Source organism: Eublepharis macularius, chromosome 3 (assembly GCF_028583425.1).
Source record: "Eublepharis macularius isolate TG4126 chromosome 3, MPM_Emac_v1.0, whole genome shotgun sequence".
Lineage (NCBI taxonomy): Eukaryota > Metazoa > Chordata > Lepidosauria > Squamata > Eublepharidae > Eublepharis > Eublepharis macularius.
The window spans coordinates 53,704,763-53,720,640 of record NC_072792.1 but is presented as its reverse complement, the minus strand read 5'-3'; the positions used below and the strand labels follow the sequence as shown (position 1 = coordinate 53,720,640).

At 41.7% G+C, this 15,878-nt stretch overlaps 1 protein-coding gene across 3 annotated transcripts; it reads left to right on the top strand.

The window, feature by feature from the left end:
* Positions 1-252: 252 nt before the first annotated feature.
* LIPT1 (lipoyltransferase 1) lies at positions 253-15,485 on the top strand. Of its 3 annotated transcripts, XM_054974049.1 has the most exons (4): positions 253-498; positions 4,959-5,041; positions 13,382-13,479; positions 14,001-15,485. In XM_054974049.1, exon 4 carries the CDS (start codon positions 14,235-14,237, stop codon positions 15,351-15,353), a length of 1,119 nt encoding a protein of 372 aa, XP_054830024.1. In that variant the 5' UTR covers positions 253-498; positions 4,959-5,041; positions 13,382-13,479; positions 14,001-14,234; the 3' UTR covers positions 15,354-15,485. The 3 variants fall into 3 exon arrangements, with proteins under 3 accessions (XP_054830024.1, XP_054830025.1, XP_054830026.1); XM_054974050.1 differs by lacking the exons at positions 253-498; positions 4,959-5,041 and adding an exon at positions 11,499-11,849; XM_054974051.1 differs by lacking the exons at positions 253-498; positions 4,959-5,041; positions 13,382-13,479 and adding an exon at positions 11,499-11,849.
* Positions 15,486-15,878: the final 393 nt, after the last annotated feature.

Below are 15,878 nucleotides of genomic sequence, written 5' to 3'. Positions count from 1 at the left end.
AAATCCAAGTCCCTAAGCAGTGAGAGCAGATGGGATCTAGCCTGCGGCTGGAGTTCTCACAGCGCCTCCGCTTCATTGGGCGCGCTGCCCCCTACAGGCCTGCCACAATAATGTCCTCTCCCGCGCTCGCTCCGTTTCCGGGCAACTCCCCCTCCCCTCCGGCTCTCGTTACCTGCCGCATTAGGCATCGGTGCTCCTCTTGTGACCCCGCCTCCTTCCCCTTCATAGGTCTTCGTGACGCCCTCGGCCGTTTCAACCGCCGCCTGCGCTTCGGCGCCCCTCGACCGGCGCTGGTGACGGCTACTTTGGAGGGCGAACTGCGCGGCCCCCGAAGTTCTATTATGCGGGCGGCGGGCGTCGCTTAAGAGAAAGGCGGCGGCGGACGAGCCCAGCTGCTGCCCGCCCCCCCCCCCACCTGTTTAGGTGGTTTTCGCTGGAGAACCCGCCCTGTCAATTTGTTGGAGGGAAACTAGAAGGAATCTAAACAGGAATGTAGTGGTATGTTAAGAGTTGAACAGGGCTTTATTTTAGCGTAAGCTATCGTGGACTAGAGGCTACTTCATCAGAATCGATGAGACATTTTATATATGAGATTAATTTGGGTGGGGAGGGCACTTCTAACAAAGCATGGTTAAATGGCTGTGAAATGCGGGAGGTATGTAAGGAGATCTAATTATGTAAAATTCAAAGATACCCAAGAAATACAGACACAATTCATAAATGCAGCGGCTAACGGTAGTAAAAGCAGCCTGTTTACTTGTTTTGGTAAGCTAGTTAATAGTGGAAACGGCTACAAAGACCCAAGTTTTTTCCAAGACAGTTAGGAAGGTATTCAAAAAACTTTGCTCGGCTCTGAAGTAGGGGACGGGGGGGGGGGGGACATCGTGTCCAACTTCTGGTGAAGTCTAATTCAGCAATTTTGCTCTGCGCTTTCTTGAGTTCTCCCCCTTTTTTGGTGAAGAATGGTGAATTCTTGATCAGCAGCACTGTGCCCTGGGAGGCTCAAATGTCCTCCCACGCCTTTCTCAATATTGCCATGTTTAATGTCAGATTTATGTCCATTTGCCCAAAAACCGATCTGTTTCACCAATGCACAGAGCAAAATGGCATTGTGGACATTTGATGATGTACGTCACAAGCGTATTGGAGGATGAGCCAAAGATGGGATGTCATTAGGGCAAGTCTGTCTGGATTGGGTGGTTGAGATCTATAGCAAATATATCCAAGGTTGAATGGGGACTCTTCTAAATTGTAAAATGGTGGTTGATGAACTTAAAATGATATTACAATTATCACCATTCATTTGCTTCAGAAAATAAGAAGTCTGCCTTTTTTGCTGAGATCCAAGACAGATTACACAGTGCCAGTGAAAATACAATATAAACAACACTTAGAACATTCATTGAGCAAAGTACAATAATGAACAACAGTTAGGACATTCAGTGAAAAAAGATACAATAGGGTATGGTAGCAGAAAATTTGGAAAAGAAGCATAAAGCTAAACAGAGATTTGTTTTTCTGAAACAAATCATAACTAATTTACATGCCATGTTTAGCAACATGGGAACTTCCTAGTAGGTGCATGTCTACATTAGCAGACAGTACAACAGACAGTGCCCAACTCTACATGAAACATCCGACGTGAAGAACACGTCAGGAGATGCAATGTTAGTCAGGAAGGGAAATTTTAAAAGACAGAGCTGGCAGCAGGAAAAAGGGCTTTGCTATGCATTGGAGCTGTGTGAAGGGGCTGTGAAATGCCAGAAGGGAAACTTCAGCCCATTATAACCTTTCCAGGTGCAAGCCCGGCTCTGGAAGGCAGCTCCAGCTCATTTCCATTCCTTGCTGCCCTCTGGTTGCAATCCCACACAGTTTTAGACTGGAGAGGTGAAATTGACAGAGCCTTTGAGGTAGCAAAGATGGATTTAACAAACCCTCTGAGGAGCAATCCCGCCAGGTTTGTCTTTTTAAACCACGTTTCCTGGCTAACATTGCTCTCACTACGCTTGGCGAACACGCTTCAAGGCATCTCGTGCAGAGAGACTCAGAGTAGTGTATAGTCTCTGCCCCTACCAATGCTTCTTACGATAGGGCCCTATAATCTGGGTAGAAAGCCCTCCTGAATAATTCAGTTTTGCATAGTTTGTGGAAAGTCAGGAGAGTGGGAGCTTTCCTGACCTCCTCAGGCAGGCCATTCCATAAGGTGGAGGCTACCACAGAGAAAGATGTTGATTTTGCCCAACTGTAGGATGGTATCTTTAGAAGATCCTATTCAGATGAGCCAAGTTGCCATGGCAAAAAATGGGGGGGGGGACAGTTGCACAGATATGAGGGGCCAAAGCCATGTTGAGCTTTGAATGTGATAGTCATGACCTTTGATTGAGCCTGGTAACTGATGGGAAACCAATAGAATGACTGCAGAATAGGAGTGATATGCATGCTCTGTCTAGCTCCTGAGAGTAAATGAGCTACGAGCTGCAGTGTTCTGCACCAACTGGAGTCTCCAAGCCAGCTTTGAGGGGAGACCTATGTAGAAGGTATAGTCTAAGCTTCTATTAACCTCAGAAATCATTTGTGACAAGGAAGGCATTTTAGGTTGTAGATATCTTGGCTGTTAATTGGGACAAGTTCTGGAACTCATGGATGATTATTTGCCTCTTGTAATCTGACAAATCAAGTTATCCACACAAGATTAAAAAGTGAACACACTAAAAAAAATGACAATGGGTACTGGACACCATTCGTTCTATTCTAATGACTAGGAATTCATTGTGTTTCTGAGTGGCTGTTGGAAAGCATAACTATATATGATGCTTATGGAGCAAGAGGGTAGGAATTGAATGCTAAATTTCTGCAGTGGTCTTATTTAATTTTACTCAGAACCTTCAAAGGAATGGCTGGGAAGAGAAAATTAATAAAATCAACATCATTCAGACATTTTTCATTTAAATTAGAGAATGTGAATTTTGGTTGTTGTGGGTTTTCCGGGCTGTATTGCCGTGGTCTTGGCATTGTAGTTCCTGACGTTTCGCCAGCAGCTGTGGCTGGCATCTTCAGAGGTGTAGCACCAAAAGACAGAGATCTCTCAGTGTCCTCTGTCTTTTGGTGCTACACCTCTGAAGATGCCAGCCACAGCTGCTGGCGAAACGTCAGGAAAGCCACTGGAAAGCATTAAGGAACTTTAAGGAACATCTCCCTCCCTTCAACAGTAATAAAAACACTACAGACATTACACATACATTTAACAGTCAACACATCACAGAACTTCAAAATTTTAATAAATAAGACCATGGCAAAATTTTATCATAATCCAGCTCATGTTCTCTTATTTACTGAGGTGTTGATTTTCAAACAAAATTCACATTGTTGTATTGTCGAAGGCTTTCACGGCCGGAGAACGATGGTTGTTGTGGGTTTTCTGGGCTGTATTGCCGTGGTCTTGGCATTGTAGTTCTCCCGTTCCTTAATGCTTTCCAGTGGCCGTTTAGAAACTCAGTGAATTCCTATAATCATTCAGAAAGAACAAATGGATTCCAATAACCATTCTGTCATTTTCTTGAGGTAAGTTGATGGCAATAATATGAATAGTGAAAGGAGAACAATATGGAAACATGACTCTATGAAGCTATTGATATCTAGCTTGCTGTCTTCCCTCATGGTCTATATGGAATCCTAACAGCTTAACTAAGCAGATAACTTTATTGTATTTCTTATAACATTGTATGGTTAAAAGAACTATTTTGGATTCACTTGAAATAATTTGTAATTTCACAGAGATTTCTAGAAATAATTAACAGTGGGCTTTTCATTTTGATCACATTTATTTTTTCACTCAGGACAGGTGGAGGCTCTTTGAAATTCTCTCCAAAGTATTGGCTGAAGGGAGAGATATACCTCAAACCTTTCAGCATCCTGTGCGTTGTAGCATAGGGAATTTGTATCCAGGAGATACTGCCTGGCAAACTACCATCAGCCAACACAAAGCTTTTTCATATCAACATATAACTATATTTGGAGAGATAACTCTCTTGTGGGGATTGAGTGCCAGTAGCACATGTGAGAAACCACTTTCTTTGCAGAGGATGAGGAAAGGAGAACAGCTATACCTCAAAATCCTTCATCTCATATTAGGAATAGTCTTGTATTTTCTGTTTAATTCTAACAGGTTAGTAATGATTATTGCTTTTTGTTATTGTCCAGTGAAAGGGGGAAAATGTCTGTGCCATTTATTTTAGAAACAGATGCTAGGTTATGTAATACTTGTTCCAAACATTCCTCATTGAGTAGTCATAATTAAAAGAGACACAACATATTAATGCTACACACATATTTATATATTTTTTAAAAAATATTTTCCTAAATTAACTCCCATTCATTATATGCATCCTCTTACATAGACCGTGTGTGTTAAAAGAAATAGTTCCACAGCACTATTTGCACATATGTTTAGATCTATAGAAAAGCTCACAATTTTGAACAAATACAAAATAATAATAAAATGTGCTTTGTACGTAGAAGACACCAGCAGAACTTGCAAAATGTGTATTATGTTCTGTTTTTCCCTCTTAAAAGGAAGTTTCAAGAAGATGTTTTGACCAGAACCTGTGATAACAGAGTCCTTTCATAACTGATCTGCTCCCTGAAAAAGATGCAAAGCAAGGGGTACCATATGCGGAAGATGAATATAACTAAAAAATAAACACAATTTTTACTTGAGAGCTATTGATCATTACATTTCACAGTATATATTCATCCACTTAGTTCTGCAAAGAATGAACCCACTTAGATGTACTATAATAAGTTACTGACTATTAAGATGATTAAAAGATATAAGAATAGTTTTGAAATTATGGAATTGCATAGCTGCAAACACCTGTAAATATCATATAACTCCTTGCATAGAGAGGAAGTTTAGGGAGTTATGAAACACTTCTAAAAGACTAATCCTTATTATTCAGATTATAGCAGAAGCACAGAGCACAATGACTGAAGTGCATCATAGCGTATTGAAGCACAATGACTGAAGTACATCATAACAAAGGTAAGATCTGCCTTGGATACTTTGAGCCCCAGGCAAAATATTTAAAAGATCCTCCATTTTTTCCTTCTATGAAATCTTAAGAGTGCCTTTCCCTTGTACCCCAGTTCACCTGTCCTATCTGGTTTTAGATCTCCTTTACTCCTAGTTGTATAGCCCCTTGCCATGGTGGAAGATGGGGGGTGGTTCATCCAATTTCTTCTACCTTGGTGGGCTGCAGCTGTTCACCTTCCCATACATCAAACTTAGTCTGGGGCCAATGGACCTTGTTTTTTACTGTGGCTGAAATTCTTCACCTGTTGCGTCAGGTCCTTCCTTGCCTTTCTACACTATTAAAACCCCAAGAAGCGGGCACATGGCCAAAAGAGGCACCCTCACTTATGGCAATGTTGCCTGACACCAAACTAGCTTGTGCTGGAGCTAGGCATCAGCAGAGATGGAGCTGTGCATGCCTTCCATTCTGCCACACCAGCTCCAAGGCAGGCTGCAGAGTTTAGGAACTAGGTGGCAATGGCACTGGTGAATGGTGTGTGTGTGTGTAATGCGCCTCCTCCCATGCCCCCCCTGTGGGTTCAAAGGTAATAACAGGTGAAAGCCACACCCATAGCCTCTGTCCACATCCTGCCATTTTGGCATCCTATCTTTCTACACCTCTGTTTGCCCTTAGCAACAGAAAATGTGTGTATAAATTCTGTGCTAAGAAGGGGAAAGACTCATCCATTCTGCAGCAACACTGCAACTCTAGGAAGCTGTTTAGTGGAAATGCAAGCCTCAAACACAGATGCCCATAAGACAGAAAAGAACATAGACCCAAATTGCGATCAAATTGTTGAGCATATAATCCATAATACTGTAGCATATGCGCACCATTACTCATCTAAAGATATGACATGCAGTTATTATTTTAATGAATAGTGTCTACTTTTCCAACAGAAGATTGGGAAAATTTGAGGGAATACACACACAAAAAAAACCTGTGGAATATTTTCTCTTTTTGAATAAGAAAGTATTGTCTTACAAAGCATTTCATTCATTCCAAATGTACAACACAAAAAAGTATTCAAGACTTTTTCAGTTTTTCCAAAGGAAAAATTGGGAAATTTGAAGGAACACTGAGAAAAAATTCTTTTATACTTTAGATATTTTCAAGAATGCTTTTGTTTAAATAGTTTTAGCAACAATTAATATGCTATAATATGTATAATGATAATACATTATTAACGAGTCCAGTCTTTTCAGTGTTACAAAGTTTTGCTTAATACCCAAATATCCTACCGTGACTTAAAGAGTTTCTGTTCAAATAATACAACTTCTTTTATTTACCGCAGAATTTATCTTTGACCTTCAGCCTTTATTTTTTTTCCTTCTCAAATGGCAAAAATTAAAGATATGTGTGCTATGGAAGCATAGGATGCAGCAGTCTGCAGCTCTTTCTCAAGTATTGGGTATACTTGCAATTTTTCATATAGAAAATGAATATATTTATACTTTTCCATATATATTAGGGTTGCCAGCCTCCAGGTGGTTTAAACAAATAGATAATTCTTTTATGTGGAAAGTGCTCAGTGAAATAAATATGAATGAATGTATATTGAATACAAAAAAACAATTCATATATAAATACAACAATTCATTCATCCATCAAGCAAAGAGATAAATACAAGATTCACAAATGCTGTGATTCAAATCCCAGATGGAGAGGGATGGAGTCCCAAGCATAGCTGTGATCTTGGGGTTATGGATCAGTGGTAAAGCATCTCCTTTGTATACAGAAGGTCCCACGTTCAATTCCTGGCATCTCTAGTTCAATCCCCACCACAAGGTGTCATTTTGTAGTTTACTCTGGCTATATCAGATTCAATGGGGCTTACAGCTGTGGTCTGTCTGATGTCATAAGCAGCAGCAGTACTGATAGCATCCGTGGCAAATTTTAACTGTTTGTGCATACAATTTCATGCTGCCTAGTAAATGTGTAGTTTTCCTTAAAATGCAGCCAGTACATTTTCATTTTAATAGGAGAATAAAGGCCATATTTCATCCAATATTCCTTCCAGCTACAAAATGCATAGTTGTTAAGATCACATACTTGTAAACTCAATTCTTTGAGTTATTTTTTGGTGATAGGATTTGTACAGCAGTCGCACTGAAGAGCATCCTCATTGACCCAAAGTTTACATTTCAAGATAAGCACTCACAATTTCTAGTATTTCCATGGTAACTACATAATGGGCAACTGTTGCAATACAACTAAGACACCGGTATCAATACTACAGAAGGATGCAAATGTGGGAACTTCTGGTGTAAATGACAATTTACTTCAAAACACTGAGGAAATCAGGCAAGGAGACATGACTGGCTTTTTCCAAACCACAGGAAAAAAGATACCAGAAGGAATACAAAATAATGCAGAAAATCACTCGGAAGCTGGTTCCAATAATGGTGTGGCCTCTCACAACTTTGTTAAAGAAAATGATGGTTTAGAAATTACTGATGTTCAATGATGCTTGTTAAAATATCTAAAAAAAATTATCCTGCCAATATATATATATATATATATATATATATATATATATATATATATATATATATATATATATATATATATATATATATATATATATATATATATATATATATATATATATATATATATATATATATATATATATATACACACACACACACACACACACACACACACACACACATGAAATGACGATTTTCTACTTTTGAATTAGAATATATTCTTGAAGCATTATGTCCTTCTGTTGAAAAAGAAATGTGACCTTCCAATGCAGTATCTCTGTAAGTGCCAGGCTTCTGTAAAATAAACTGCAGTATATTTTGAAATTACTGTAAATGAAAATATACTATTCAAATAGTTTTCATGAAGAAAAAATTCAGAGAGTGAGTTCCTATCTTTCTTCTGCATCCCTTTGAAAATGATAGATTTTGCTTTACTAATAGCAGATACTGCAATTTTTGATGATACAGTTCTGTTAAGTCAATCTTGTCTGCAAAGAAATGTTTTACTCCATATTTTGAATCTATAAACAGTTTTTAGAATGCACAGTTTGTTTGCTTGTGTGATCACAAGTTTTATCTGATGCTCTCTGTATGCTAGAAGCACAGATCATAAAATGATGAGAAATAACTTGACTGTTGTTTATCACACTGGCAGCTTTCTGGCTCTAGTAGCTTTATATGTGGGCATCTCGCCTTGTTTTTTTATTTTTTTTAAACATGGAGCAAGTCTGCCATCTAAATACCAGAAGTGATAAAATGGTGAGAAAACATGCTAGCTCATGTGAAATTCACACTAATGTACATAAATTCTATAGAGAATATATAATGGAAGTATAATGTATTTTATTAAATTCTGTAGATGGCATACTGCTAAGCAGCCACCCTGGGAATTAGATGCTGCACTGATTTTTATCTATCAAGCCAGTAATAATTAAATGTGTAAAGTGAAATAGATATTTATTGTGATCATATCTAAGATTTTAATAAAGGACAATATATCAGAATAAGCAAACCAAAAGTGAAGTGAACACATCCTGACTTTTCCTTCCCTCATCATCTCTCTAAAAAGAGGACTTTAGCTCTTGGTATTTACATAACGCTGTCTATTTCTTCTTTTGTTTGGGGTGCTGGCTTGACTATTCCTTTGTAAGGCCAGAATGTTTGGCGGATATTTCTTCAACAGATTACTGTTGGAAGATGGTTTCCAGAAAAGCTGGAGATCTCTTTTGAATGTTTTGAAAGATGTGTTAAACAGAACTTGAAGATCTCTCAGTTTCTCATATAACGTGTACCCCAGACTGTATGTGTGCACCCATGAACACCTTGCATATGAGAAAGGTGGGAGGGAAGACACAATTCCACAAGTTCTAGTCATTTCAGGGGCCCAGAGAACTGGTGAGAATGGAGTTGTCTACTCTGGTTTAGGAGCAGTTCCTGTGGAGGGAAGAGTTTTGCTAGGGAAGGGAGTTTAACAAGAATGGGATGCCACATAGTTTGCCCTATGAAGCTGCCATTTCTTCCAGGGGAACTGTTCTCTGGTATTGGAATTAGTTGTAATTCTGGGAGAACTCAAGTGTCCAGTGAGGACACTGCTGGTGCTTAGATAGAATTCAGCAGCCTGGAGCAAAGAAGAGCTAAATTATCTTCCCAGAGTTGTGAAGATGAGGGAGGAGTGCACCATACAGAATTTAGAGGATAGTGTAACAAAATAATAAATTTAAAGGTAACCAATTATTCGCCTATTAATACTGACAGCCGGTCATGGTTTGTTTGCATATGATGTTTTGGTTAGTGATGTAAGAGAAGAGAAATATTTGACAGCTTGTAGTAGTAGTAATAGTAGCAGCAATTAATAAACTCTGCTTATATGCCACTCTTCTGGACAGATTAGTGCCCACTCAGAGTGGTGAACAAAGTCAGTGTTATTATCCCAGAAGCAGCTGGGGAGCTGGGGCTGAGAAGATTGGCTTACCCAAGGCCACCTACTGAGCTCATGGCAATAGTGGGATTCGAACCAGCAGAGTGCTGATTTGCAATCTGACCACTTATGGCTCTTAGCTGCTTTTAGTGTGTGTGAGTGAAGGGGATGCAAATTCACATGTGGCCGCTGACTTTCTCCTTGCTGGCCAAGTAAGCAGGGCGGAAGGTGGGAGTTGGGGACCCCCTACCAGGGGAATGGGATCCCTAACTGTAATCGTTAAATACAACTGAAGTTGCTAAATTCTGCTATATGGTTCTCCCCTTTCCTCCCCTTCTCTGAATATTGAGAAGCCCCAAGGTCAGAATTACCAGACTGTGTTTTGTTTAGATAAAAGAGGACTTAAGAAAAGCCCTGCTGGATCAGACCAGTGGTTCATCTAATCCAGCATCCTGTGCTACACAGTGGCCAACCAGGTATTCTGGGAGGCCAACAGCAGGGCATAGAGGCTGAGGTGCTGCACCAATTCCTTGTTCAGGGCATCCTTACAATAAAGGCTTCCTGGGATGCATCTAGGGTTGCCAGCTGCCAGTTGGGAATTCCTGGAGATTGCGAGGTGGAGCCTGAAGAGAGCAGGGTTTGCGGTGGGGAGACCTCAGTGGAGTATAATGCCATACAGTCTACCTGTCAAAGCAGCCATTTTCTTCAGGGAAACTGATCTCTGTCACCTGCTTGTGATTCCAGATCTCCAGCCACCACCTGGAGGTTGGCAATCTTAGGAGCATCCCAAATAGCAGCTCGTGATACCAGAACCAACGTTTATATTGGGGATCAGTGCATGTCCCATTGCAGGGCAGTGTCATCGGAGTATGGGTGTGTGATTTTGGGTTCCGAAAGCTTATTTTGGGGCATAGCGATTTGCATCTCCAAGGGGAGGGGAATCCCACTCTGGAAGAGGGCAAAAACTAGGCTTTGACCCAGGGGTGGCGGGTGGAGCCCCTGAATTGGGTGAGGTGTGTGTTTAATGTTTAAAGTATCCGTATTTGTGGTTGGGTTCGCAAATAAGGAACTAGGACGGGCAGGCTGTGAACTGGGAACCAACGTTAGCCTCCGGGAAAACTGCTTTCAACTGGTTTGCTTTTCATGTTTTCCAAGGAACAAGATATTCGTAATACTGTATCAAAACTTTATTGAGCAATCGATACAAATTTGAAAACGTTTCATTTAAAAACCGAAGGGAAGGTTGCCTGCTGTGGCTCTTCCCCCCCCCCCCAAAGCCTGGCGGGGGGCCGGAGAAAGGCTGTGCGGCCGGCTGCTGTGGTGCCTCCTCCAGAGCCCAGCGAGGGGCTGGGGAAAGGCCACACTGGTGCCTGCCGCAGCTCTTCCCACAGAGCCCGAGGGGCTGGGGAAAGGCTGCGCAGGCGCCTGCCGTGGATCCTGTTCCAGAGCCTAGCGAGGGGCTGGGGAAAGGCCACACCGGCGCCTGCCGCAGCTCTTCCCACAGAGCCCAGTGATGGGCTGGGGAAAGGCTGCGCAGGCGCCTGCCGCAGATCCTCTTCCAGAGTCCAGCGAGCGGCTCTTTCCCCCAAGCCTGGCAAGGGGGTGGGGAAAGGCCACACGGGCGCCTGTTGTGGTGCCTCCTCCAGAGCCGGGGGGGGGGGAAGGCTGCCTGGGTGCCTGCTGCGGCTCTTCCCCCCCCCAAGCCTGGCGAGGGGCTGGAGAAAGGCTGTGCAGGCGGCTGCTGCAGTGCCTCCTCCAGAGCTCAGCTAGGGAAAGGCTAGCAGGCGCCTGCCACAGCTCTTCCCACAGAGCGCAGCTCCTCCTCCAGCGCCTTCCGTGTGCTGGGGCTTCTCAGCTCTGCGCTGAGTTGTGACAATTCCTGCGCCGTAGCACAGGAACTCACGTTCGCGGGAACCCTGGTTATCTCTATTTAAACGTTTTACTGCCTCACGGGGAGGAAAGCAAAACAATTATAGACCTCCTCTCCAGGGTATTTTGCAGCTATTCGTTGCCGTGGAAACAGAAACAAAATCTCACAGAAACGGGAAGGCTGAGGCGGCTCCTCCCCCTCCCACCATAGGGCGGAGAGCAAAGCAACCCAAACAAGCAGACGGGCTTTATGCGGAAATGCGCCGATAAGGAACTCGCCAGCGAATTCCATTGTGTGTACTCGGAGAGGTGTTTAGAAACGCTTCCCGCCAGCACGGTGGTAAAGTGTCACTCTAGTCCCTTGAACTCTATGGCCATCACCACCCTAGCTAACATCCTGACCTTACTCCGTGGACAGGCGTAGCTCTTCCTAGGACCGCAAACGAGCAGATTTGCAGTACCTGCGAGAACTGGCACGCCAGATACGCCGAGAAGCCGGTAAAGGGTCTCGTTTTTTTTCCTCCCCACCTCGTGTGGTAGCATTACCCAGAAGCAGCGGCAGTAGAGAAGGACGTGCATGTCCTTGGTAGATTCATTTTTTTGGAGCCTGCCTCTTATTCTGCCTACATTAAATACCTTTTGTGCCAGCTTTTGTATGCCCTTCATTATCCTCAGAATATGAGCCATCTTCCCTAAAGCTAATGCAACGCTGGGTATATTGGCAGACAGCAATTCAGCCTACTGTAGCAAAAGAAGAAAAGTGTATCGCCACCAACTGGTTGCTATACCCGTGTAGAGTTAATAATATGCTAGACATTGTTGGAGACGTTTGTGCTTGAACATCCAAAATGACATTATGCATCACTGAGGGCAGATGCCATTTACCAGGGTCTCCGTAAGAGCCAAACTCTCTGAAAGTGAGGCTGGGGAGAAGTGCACGTGGTAGTGGAATAGGATGAAGATGGGAGCCAGTCAATGCTCCTCCTTACCCAGGCCACTGAACAGGGGCACAGTGGGTGCCTGGCTTCACCCTATGCCAGGAGCACCTATACTCCTCCCCCACCCACTGCACTGAGGCCAGTGGAGCACACTGGTGCCCAACGTTTGTTTTCTGGCATGGTGCTGCTGGCAAGGTTGGGACCAGGCAGAGTGGTGCATGGTGTTCATTTCAGGCTGCAAGGAGCATGAGCATAGTGTGCTCAGCTTTGCCCTATGCTGGCCCAGGCACAGTGCAGCTGTTGAGGTGCACGGGCATAGCAGCACATCGGTTCAGCCTGCTGGCACAGACATGATATGCCATACCCCTTGCCGACCTTACCTGATCAGGCTGCAAAGGTAAGTGCTTGGCATTAACCTGTGCCGCCTGAGGTGCACTCCTTTTTCGGAGGTTTTTAAGCAGACTAGATAGAACCAGCATTGCTGACAATTGGCTATGACTATGAACTTAAGCGGATTGTGGGAGAGAAGGCATTAATTTTTTTCTACTGGAAAAAGTGAAAAGTCTGGGATCTGCTCTTTGTGTTGATTACAAATGATTTTACAGATGAGCCAGTTTTTCTTTTAAAAAAATGGGAAGAAAACGATGTACAATTTCTGACAATGAATGGGCATGCTATTTTTCTGCCAGAGGTGGCTTTCACAATGTGTGATAACATGTATGTGTAGAACATCTCCACATAAACTGAGTAAGATTACAAGGACAAGATTACAGAAACGTGTGTTGGAAACATGGGGCCTTAAATGCTAATTACAGGCACATGTGATTATGTCATTATGTAAAAGTTTTCTGACAAAAAATTAAGAAATATATTCTGTATAATTAAAGTTAATATTCCAGAAGACCCCAAAGGAGTATTGTTTAGTCTCATTCTGGATCCTGTTCCTTCCAAATAGAGAGCAATGGCTTTAGATATGCTTACAGTCGTTAAGATGAACACAGCTGACAGGTTGCAGAGATCAAGCTATTTAAATGTAGAAGTATGACTTAGTATTTAGTTAGTTCATTTATATTCTACCTTTCTCACCCACAGTAACCCAACCCAACACACATCATTCTCCTCTCTTCCATGTTATCCTCACAACAACCCTATGAGGTATACAAAGAGTGTGACTGACCCAATATCACCCAGTAAGTATCTATAGCAGAGTAGGAATATGAACCCGAGTCCCAGGTCCTAGTCCAACAATCTAATCACTATACCACATTAACAGAATTAGTGAGATTAAGGGGAGGGAAATTATCATTAGAGGATGGAAATCCTTTCTTGTATTTTGGAAGTCTCTAATTGCACAGTTTTTGTAAATGTATATAGTTATACAGGTTATTTTCCTTGTAAAATTTTGCTTTGTGAACCTAAGGAACACTTTCCTGGGAATAAGGCCCATCTGACAAAATTAGACTTACTTTTGAGTTGGTCTGCTTAGGCTTGCTCCCTAAAACAGTTTTCAGCTTCTTCATGTTGCATATACCTACATAAATGTCTCCCCAGCCCCGCCTTCCCTGAAGTATATCATTGACAGTTGATGGGTGATTGGATTTGTTACATTTTGAAGTGTTAAAGTAGTTGATAGCCACTAATTACACAACAGATCATTTTATATTTCAAACTGTTCTGGGATAACTACTTAATACTGTATTTTCCCCCCTAGGTAATCTACAGTACAAGTAGAACAGGTACGTTCTGCATCATTTTTAGATCGAGTCTATGTGCCAGAAGAAATATTGCATAACATCATCTGAATTAATAGTTTTTAAACTATCTAAGCAGGAGAAGATCAGAAGTATCATGGCTATTTGAAATAATACATTTGTACTGGAGTAGTACTGGACTATGCAGAATTTTCCTCAACCATTGATGTTCAATCATTTTATAATTCTAAAACATGATAATCCGGCCATCTATGAAAAAGTTTTTCCAGTTACACCATGTTCTCAAGATTCCATCTACTGGTTTCAAATGGGCACCAAAAGGAGGGCTTATCTTGCAATCTGTTTCTCAGGACATATACCATAATTTAGCTTTAGAAGACTGGATCCATGATACTGTGGACTTAGAGAACAGGCAAGTTCTTTTCCTATGGAGAAATTCTTCCACTGTTGTGATAGGCAGACACCAGAATCCTTGGCAGGAATGTAATCTTAAACTCATGCGGCAGAATGGAATAAAACTAGCCAGAAGAAGAAGCGGAGGAGGAACTGTTTACCACGATCTAGGCAACATCAATTTGACTTTCTTTACAAGTAGAAAAAGGTATGAAAGAATGGAAAATTTAAGACTGGTTGTTAAAGCTTTAAAAGCCCTCCGACCACAATTAGATGTGCAAGCTACTGCAAGATGTGACCTCTTGCTAAATGGGATTTTTAAAATCTCAGGCACTGCTGCAAAGCTAGGAAGGACTGTAGCTTACCACCACTGCACCTTGCTCTGTAATACTGACAAACGTATTTTATCATCTGTATTGAAAAGTCCATACAATGGGATAAAGAGCAATGCCACACCGAGTGTCCCAGCCTTAGTGAAAAACCTCCTGGAAGAGGACCCTACGTTAACTTGTGAGATGCTTCTGGGTGCCATTGCTGAAGAGTATGCTTCACATAATCATGCCGATAACCATATCATTGTAATAAATCCAGCTGATGAAACAGAGTTCCCTGGCATTGGTAATAAAGCAAGAGAACTACAAGCCTGGGACTGGCTATATGGTAAAACACCCAAGTTCAGCATTAGCAAATGCTTGAGCATAGTAGATGAACAATCTTGCCTTGATATCAAAATAAATATGGATGTAAAGAATGGCAAAATCGAAACATGCAATATCGATGTTCCTCAGCACTGGCTGCCACAAGCAATGTGTGATAAACTGAAGGACAGCCTTATTGGCAGCAAGTTCTGTCCTACTGAAACTACAACTGTGGTAAATGCTTTGCTAAGAACATGTGCAGATTACAAATTATACAGCAAATGGAATCTCTTATGTCAGAAAGTGCTAACACTCATGTGACCACTGTAACAAAAAAACTTCTGAATCACTGCTGTGCCATTAACAAGCTTGCTCCTGTGGGTGTTTTTAAGGACTTAACTGAAGAGGCGTGTTGGTCATTTAACAAAAAGATTAAATATGAATTTAAATACATTCAATACACTTGTTTTTAAAGTAGCTTGTTGATTCAGTTTAAGCTCTTTCGTGCAAGTGACAACAGTTCAACTTTAACATCATAAGAAGGGATGATCGTCATCCCTGTTTGCAACTTTTCTTTATTTACTCATTTCTATCATTTTACATCATGACAACTAGCCCAAAGAGCTTCTTGTAGCAGCCTGTAAAAATATAATAAAATGTTCGCCCAGAATACAAGTAGTAGGTTCTAGATCATATCAACACAAAAGCCACTAGGGGAACGGTCTCCAAAAGTGAGGAAAAGAAGAAAGCAAAGCCACACAGACAGTTGCGCTGCAAAATTTCAATCCTTTTATAAACTTCAAACGCTTGGTATCTTATTTACAGGCATGAATCATCAAAACCGCA